Consider the following 8,925-nt stretch of genomic DNA (forward strand, 5'->3'; position numbering starts at 1 on the left):
ACTTAAGCTCTTTGCAAGAACCATGGAAAAGACATGTATACATAAATAAACATTCCTTGGTGATCAACTTGATTTGGCAATATTTGAATCGCTTTTCAAAATCATCCAATGATAGTGTGCGTAGTAAATTCTTACTGTACATTAGAACTGGTTTTCCATGTAAGCTTTTCCTGAAGGATTCTGATATCATCACCCTAAGTTTCTACTGAAAATTTCGCACAGGCTTATTTGACAAAATCTGTCTGGTTATCAAAGCTTGACCCCAGCTCTGTGGCAGAGCTGTCACTTTGTCACACTACATAATGTTTCCCTGAATGTCAGTCATATCATTTCAAATCTCATCCCCAGGAGCACCAACTAAGTGTCAGATTCAGACCAAGGAAACGTCATATAAGAATCCACTGCCTTATTTGCCAGAGCTGATTTAAAAAATAAATAAATGAAACGATCAGGCAAAGCAAAGTTTGAATTTCACGAAAGTGCCATATGCAAATTGGACATCCTGCCATATTTGCAAAATGTGCAAATTATTATTATTAGGCATTGATTTAAAAGATGGCTGATTTATGGCTTTAGACTTTGGAAATCATGAGTCAGATTTATATTCAGAACTACAAATGATTTTTCAGTTATACATGGACTTGCTTCAAAGTTGTATAAAGCTTGGTTTCTTACTTATAACTAAAGAGGATTGGCACTTGAATTAGCTGAAAGCAAACTTCTGAAATTATTCAGACTTAACTGTCAAAGATGAATGTTCAAATATTTACAGGTGTGGAAAAGCTCTATTAACTTTAGCAAATGAGATTATTGTCATTAAGCTTTGGCTGAACAGTTGATGGATACTCTCTGACAAATAATCACCCAAATGTAAGGTTTTTAGCTATTCTTTTTTCCATGAGTTAACTTTGGACTTGAGTCCTGCAGACAACTCCATTAGCTGGACGATCTTACTCGTTTAAATAAAACTGGTTTAATGACTGACTACAATCCAGAAATCAGTGCATATTTTGCCTCTGCCTTTAATCGGGTGTGGTTGCACTCCATGGAACTTCAGCTATCAAATCAAGCAAGATAACCTTAGACAAAACATAGATCTCTTGGATCACAGACCTGACAGTCTTGTCTTGCACATAGTTCAGAAGCTGAGCTTTGAAAGTTCATTTCAAAAAGCAACCAGGTCTGATTCAAGTTCAATATTTCCAAAAAGGAAGTAATTCCAGTTCACATTTATCCCTTTACGAAAACAAACTTGTTTGATTCATGTTCATCCAAATGATCCTCAACCACAACAAAAATCAACATTCAGAATGTTACAAGCTGCTGTACTGATGTATAGAATATACTTAAGAAGACCAAGAAAAGATAAACATGCGCACAGAGTGGAATGGGAACTGTTTGGTTCATTTCCACAGCAATTATGCTGTTTCCGCTTAAAGGCCTAAAGAGACTAAAGAGTAAGAACTTGAGATAAACTAGTCGTTCAGAAATCTACCCCAAAATGAAGCTGGCAATTGCCTGGCAATTATGGGAAATACTTTCAAGTTTTGTTCAGATATTTTTGAACTAAGTCAGTGAATTTAACCAAACTAGTTCATGCCAAGCACTGTTCAGAAGTTTGTCCTCATGCGTTAAGAACCTATGAAGACTTGTGCGAGATCAGACCATAGGCCTATCTAATCAAGCATTTGACTTCCTGCAGCCACTAACCAAGTGTCTATGAGACTCTTACAAGCAGGGCATAATAATAATCATAATAAATAATAAATTTTATTTTTACCCCGCCCTCCCTGGCCAGAGCCGGGCTCAGGGCAGCTAACACCAATAAAATCACAGTAAAAACATAATAGGGGGGAAAGGGGGGGGAACCAATTTAAAATACAGGTTAAAATGCAATTTAAGATGCGCCTCATTTTAAGGTAGCCGATAAATCAAGACCATAAGGGGAGGGGAAACATAAGGGTCAGGCTGAGTCCAAACCAAAGGCCAGGCGGAACAACTCTGTCTTGCAGGCCCTGCGGAAAGATGTCAAGTCCTGCAGGGCCCTAGTCTCTTGTGACAGAGCGTTCCACCAAGTCGGGGCCAGTACTGAAAAGGCCCTGGCCCTAGTTGAGACCAATCTAACCACCTTGCAACCTGGGACCTCCAAAATGTTGTCATTTGTGGACCTTAAGGTCCTCCGCGGGGCATACCAGGAGAGGCGGTCCCATAGGTACGTGGGCTCTAGGCATGAGTTGAACCACACTCTCTCCACCTGAGACTCTCAGCAATTGCCATCCAGAGGCATGCTGCCTGAACTGTGAAAGTGGAACATAGCCATTGATAGACTATTATTATTATTTTAAAAATTGTTACTTGTGTTTATATCCCACCCTTTGAGGAGCTCAAAGGGGTTATCTCCCTTCACCCTCACAACAACCTTGCAAGGTAGGTTAGACTAAGAGATTGTGGCTGGCCCAAGGTCAGCCAGTGAGCTTCATGACTGAGTGTAGATTTGCACCCCATTTTCCAAGGTCCTAGTCTAGCACTAAAAATGCAATTCTAAGAACGCTTGTTAGGAAATAAATTCTCTGGAGTCTAGCGAGACTTGCTTTTCAGTGCACACGTTTAAGATTCTGCTGAATGCCTTATTTCTAACTCATGGATAACGGGGCTTCATTTTGCATTCGACATTTTGTGTCAAGTAAGAAACTAACATTGCCTTTTTTTATTCTGTTGTGTTTACCTCCTTCAGATGTTCTTGGAGCTGGTCCAGAAGACAGGAATGAACCGAAGCCAACTGTGAGAAAGGTGGACACCACAACCACAGCTTCTGTAAAATCATCTCCTAAACATAAAGTGGACAGCAATATGGGAAACAGAGCTTCAAGTTCCTTACTCTTTATTATTACAGCCCTTGCAGTTTTGTGGCACTCTTTGTTGTAGCTGCATTATGCGGCGGTAACTGGGCAGTTTCTGCTCACTGTCATTTATACCTACAGCCTTATCCAAGTAAAAACCAAGTTTAATGGCTCTCTCAATGGTGCACTCTAGCATTATGTGGTATGTTAGTGTAAGTACTAAACATTAGTCTGGGACTGGTTAACAGCAAGCGTCTCCGTAGCTGTCGGTATCTGGAGATGGCTCTTGATAACATCTCATCTACTCAAGATGTAAAAAAAATAAAAATAAAAGGATGAAGACGGGAAACCTGAGTAGATTAAGTTATTGTGGCAGACACAATTAAGAATGTTAAAGTTGTAAATTAATATGTTGGCAACGCCCCCCCCTCCCCATTTTTTTTTACTCATTGAGTAATGGACAGGCTGCCTATTTGTTTGATCTTTTTTGTGAGTTTCACTGCATAATTGGTTTTCAGATATAGGTCAATAACACAGTATATCTTTTGGGATCAGCCACTATATATTATAAGCAAAGTACAGCGCTATCTACCGATTGGATGAAATTCTGAGGCGGTCAGGAAAATCATAGCATGTTCAAATCTCTTATTTTCTTTCGTAATGTTTAGGATGTAGAAAGCAATATAAGAACCATATGCTGTGTTTAATGTATCAGTATAGCTGCCTTAACTGTTAGCAACACGTAGAAACACTTCTCAAGTTATTTTGAAACATATAGAAGTGTTTCACTGCCCATGCACTTCATTACCATATGCTTAAGACTTGACTGTGTTGTGAATATCTGACAAACGTGAAAAGGAGAGGAGCAGCACTCGATTGCTGAGACGTAAACAGTCACTTATTTAAATTCCTCTACAGTTCCTGTATGGTGTAGCCATAGAGATAACAAAAGCCCTAGTCCACAGATCCTCACATGGTGCTACATAGCTATCAGAAGAGAAGTGGGAAACCTGTGGCCCTACAGATGCTATGGCTCTACAGCTCTCATCAGCCCCAACCATCATGGGCAAAGGTCAGGAATGATGGGAGCTGTAGCCCAGCAACATCTAGTGTGTGACAGGTTCCCCTCCCCTTTGTTAGAGGGAGCAGGAAGGGAATCAATCCCTAAATGCCCATCGCAAACAGATGGTCAGCATTGCTAAAGATGGCAGAGCCAACCACTGCCAGTTTTGTTGGTTTGTGCATGAGCTCAGTCCCTCTTCTCTGGGTAACCACATCGTCTTACTCGTATGGGGCATGATCCAGCAGAGTACTGGTGCATGAGTCGCTCTTGCCGAACTGGAGCAAATGTTTCCATCTAGCTACCAAAAGTTATTACCTTTTATCTCAAAAGAGATATTGATGCTCTACAGAGCTATGAAGAACAGTGTGTCCCATAGTTTTCCATTTAATTACAATTAATGTTTTATTGTGCTATGATAGAAAATAATAAATATGAAAGAAACATCAACCTAGAATAATAAATACATTATTTTCTGCTTGTTCTCTAATACATGTTTTCTTTTTTCTTTTTGTTATTGTAATGAGGGCTTTTCAGTTACAAAATGAAACTGATGTGTTTGACAGCTTGACAAGATGTTACAATACCACCATTAGATGGGAGAGGGCAAATACATGTATTTTTGACAACTCTTTTTACAGTGCCATTGAAAATCTATACAATACAATCTGAGTCGAATTAACAATTGTAACAGTCATTTTTGCCTCTGATTTATATTTACTAAACAAAGCCAGTCGTTCGCATAACTGAATAGTAGTTTTCATAACACAGAATATTACAATGTACAGTTTTATAAGATATAATGTAAAATATTGCCTTTGATTTGTGTGTGATATATGTGTGTAAAAACATTTACTTCAGCAGTTTGATTTGCTTATGGTCAGTCTAGTGCACCAATTCTTGAAAACATATGTGTTTAGGGTCAAAGGGTAAGACATAGCTAGATAACTGTTCCTTGCAGGCCCTGCAGGCTTGATATCCTCACAGAATTGTTTTCCTTCAGGGGCTTCCCCATTCACTTCAGTGGCACATTCTTTGCACATATTTCTCATGTGCATAACAGTCCATATATGCAGAGGATACAAAGGCCTTTGCATCATGGAATGGTGCTTTTAAATGCATATTGATTCCTTATCTTCATGTAAGGTCATGTCCCAACCAAAGCAAGCACTCTTTGTCCCATTCATGTCAATGGAAGAGTTAAGCATGTACTTAATAAAAAAGTAGTATAATAATGTTATTATTTATATGCCGCCCATCTGACTGGATTGCTTCAGCCACTCCGGGCAACTTAAGTCTCTTTCGTTAATAATATTCAGCACATGGACGGGCTGAGAACAAGAGCTGTTGTTATAGTTTCCTAGTTCATACTACGGAATTCTAATCAGTAATTCACACAACAACAAAATATTATATGAGACACACCTGTGCTCACAATTAAGCTTTTGCATTTAAGTACCACGTGCGAGAAAAGGAACCATGTAAGAGCAAATATCAACACTCTCCTCTATGAGACTTGTATCAGATTTTGGACAGAAACACTTCATTTCCAGACTTTAAAAATAATAAACTGAATTTGAATTATTTGTTATTGTTATGTCCAAAAGTTTACAGTTGTTTCAAATTCACACAAGAAAACTGGCATTATGCAAGGAATATATTCACATGTAAACACCATTCTTTGGAGACTGAAACAAGCACAGTAATTTTCCCCAAGATATTAAGATGGTTCATGTGGAAATAGAATTCATACACTGGAGGACTGAAGCAAATATTCTTCTGTAGTTTTAACTGAGCATTGGCCTTCAATGACCACAGCATCAAGCTCTACCACAAACTGATGCTGCCTGTTTCCTTTTACATACAAAACAAAGTTTACTGGGATTTTCCCTGTTCAGGAAAGCAAATGGGGCTCGGCACACATTTTAGAGCTACTGGTTCATGGCTGTGTCCCTTTAATTCAGACATGCACCCTGAGTGATAGCCAGCTAACTCATACTCAGAGTATATTCACTGAAATCAATGGACTTAAGTAACTTAATGTACTCTGAGTATGTCCAGTATGGGATTTCACCCACTGAATCTAACCAAAATTCACTAGTTATGTCATGAAATACACAAAAATTGATAGCACAAAAAAAGCTATCAATCATTTTGTCTCCAGGCAGAATGTATTGAAACAATCAGAGTGATGTAGCTTATATTTTATCATTTCATTTCATCCTTTTTCCTCCCCCTTTTTGTGCTGTTAAACAATAATTTGCAATTACACTATTTGCACCTAATATATGCTGCCATGCGAGAAGTCATTTGTTGCATGGTATAAGCAATTAACATTTGTTCACTTCGTCTGTTACAAGAGGATGTGTAATTTGTCCACTGTGCCCTTTTTGTGCACCTAATTAAAGCCATTTTGAAATACTCTCCAGGTAATGAACATTGAATTTGGTAGTGCGAGGGGGAGGAACTGATTTCTAATGTTATGATTTTTTTGCAATTGTACTCTTGTAAAATGTTTTCCAGCTAGAATCCTGTTCCCACTTGGCAGGCTTTTGAAATGGTCTGTGTTGGATATTTCTCGTCAACAATGTCCAGAATACCTCATTTACATTGTAATGTGATGTGCTCCTATCTTTCAAATGTTACTGTATGAAGAACTGAACAATTTCTCTGCTCACTGAGGCAGAAAAGGTGATGGTGTCAAAGCATCGAGGATTTCCTGCTGAGCCTGTGAAAACTAGGCCACACTGTTTTAAAAACCATTTGAATTGAATTTAAAAGTGTGTATATATCTTACATATAAAGATGTTCCTGTGCGCAGCCTTAACTGACGTCAACATCATAATCTCTGCTGATAGATATTAGATCTGAATACAGCTAACAAACAATATCTGCATTGCTTGTGTTCTGAACCTTTCACCCAAAACCCAGTTTCAAGGATTAAGTTCACCAATGTGCTCCACTGCCTTTTGGAAAGAGATACACATATATGGCGTAAGACCAGAAACCTCCAAGGCTAAGATTGTCTATCTCATACCCTGGAAGTATCCTGGGAAGAAAGGTACATCCCGTTTTTTTGCAAGATAACGGCGATCTTTTTGGTTGCCATGATCTTGCAGAACTTTGAAGCGCCGTGCCCAAAAAAGTATTTTTGGGGGTGGGAACTGCAGCCATGATCTCATGATAAAAAACGGGAATTTTGCATCCTGGATTTGGGCTTTAAAGTTCTGGAAGGTATGCCATCTTCTCATCTTGGGGCTTGGGTAACTGCCACTTGTTCTGCTATACTCATTCCTGAGTGCCTCTGTGCTCCAGAGATCCATGTGTACAGCAGTGGGGCTGCACACACTTTGCTGCATTCAAGATCTCCCCATGGAACAAACCTTGCTAACTGGGAGGAGGGTCGTGTGATGGAATCACAAAACTACACCAAGCGTTCAGGCCTGAATGGAGAGACTAAGGTTTTCTTTCCCAGTGGGTTTTTAAAAATTTATTTGCAAGAATCAAGCTGAAAGGGCGGTTCTTCTACAGAAATCTATATCACTGCACATAAATTGCTCTTGCTGGGTTAATACAGAAACTCCTCATCAACATTTTGACTTGGTTTCTTTTTTTTTATGTAATGCCTGTGACATCTGTGTAGGATTGCAGCATTAAGTATAGCTCTTGCTAATCATTTCTATGCTGGCCTGGCTTAGCATCTTTCCTTTCAGTGTGGATTCCTCTGGATTTAAGTCCATCATACTCACTGTCCTACTTTTACAATTAGGACTATCGCCTTTCCCATATTGCAAGTGTCAAAATTTGCACCTGCATGAAGCCCACACACAGGGCTCTTCCATACCATTCTGTATCATGGTATTTATTTTGGGTGCGTGGTTGTCACACACTAAACGGTGAGTTTTAATGCCTTCTCTAAAGAGCTCTCTCCTTGTCTACTTTGTACCAGTTTGGATTGGGAGTTCGACAACGGTTTAGTACCAGCCACCACCACACCTGCTTTACTAGAGGCAGAGAGTGGCAGACGACTTGTTCAGAACTTAGGCAGAAAGAATGATTAACTAGCAGCATGCAGGGGGCGAGTATAATTCAAGGACATAAAGCAGGAATAGACTGACAATTCTAAGTCTTACTTCGTAAAATCCAGTACATCCACTGATGACAATGAAAAAATGTGTTGAACTGCCACCTGTGAAACTAGTTAATAAAGGCAAACATAACCTCTAAAAAGTGTTGCGCACCAATGTTCAAAAAGCAGTTTATGAAGATAAGTGCCCATGATAAGTTCATGTTCATTGGCCTACTGTCAGAAATGTAAATAGCCAGTCATCTTTTATATCCATGCAGTGCTCTTGAACCCTTCCTATACAGTTCTGTGGAACTAAGAGCCTGTAACTACATGCAGCATTGTAGCCCAGAGGTATAATATTATTCCTGGCTTTTCTGATTTTTGAAACAATGCTTTATAGAAGATTTGGCCATTTGAAGATTTTTACATTAATTTAATTGCTGATTATTTTTGCACCAAAAGAGATTTCTTAATCCTGCCCATGTTCAAATATTGTCGTAATAATGAATAAAACTCATCAAAGTTTTCTGGTATGTTTTGCGTGTGGGATCTGAGTTTTCAAAACAGTCAAGAGCCGTTGCCATAGGCAATGTCAAGGGAGGAGACAACAAAAAAATTGCAATAGTGTGATATTTGTAAGTTACACCTATTTCTGTATGATAACAAATAATAAAAAATAATCAGAAAATATATCTGCGGCTGGAGGTTTTGTATGTTTATTAAGGAATTTCATATGCATTGTTTCCTGATAAATGTGTACAGGAATGCAACTTGAACTAGTTAATCTTAAAAGTGCCACACAGAACTGTTAACAAGGGCTCCCATAAATTTCCAGACCTAAGGAAAAAGATTACTTCCCTTCCCCATATTACCTACATATATGCCTTCTTTTCAGAATGTGGAATAAGATGGAGGGCTATTGGGTGTACTAGGACTGGAGCATCCCTGTTTCAACA

The 8,925-nt window shown here is 38.9% G+C and overlaps 1 protein-coding gene across 2 annotated transcripts in view; it reads left to right on the top strand.

Moving 5' to 3' along the window:
* Nucleotides 1-8,659, top strand: part of LOC308477864 (glypican-5-like) — a 404,575-nt gene extending 395,916 nt beyond the window's left edge. For both annotated transcript variants that reach the window (XM_081006899.1, XM_081006900.1), the window contains one exon: nucleotides 2,735-8,659. In XM_081006899.1, the coding sequence (XP_080863025.1) occupies nucleotides 2,735-2,925 (191 nt within the window). In that variant the 3' untranslated portion in view covers nucleotides 2,926-8,659. The remainder of the gene's footprint in view (nucleotides 1-2,734) is intronic.
* Nucleotides 8,660-8,925: the final 266 nt, after the last annotated feature.

This window comes from Podarcis pityusensis (assembly GCF_964106645.2).
Source record: "Podarcis pityusensis genome assembly, chromosome: 5".
Classification (NCBI taxonomy): domain Eukaryota; kingdom Metazoa; phylum Chordata; class Lepidosauria; order Squamata; family Lacertidae; genus Podarcis; species Podarcis pityusensis.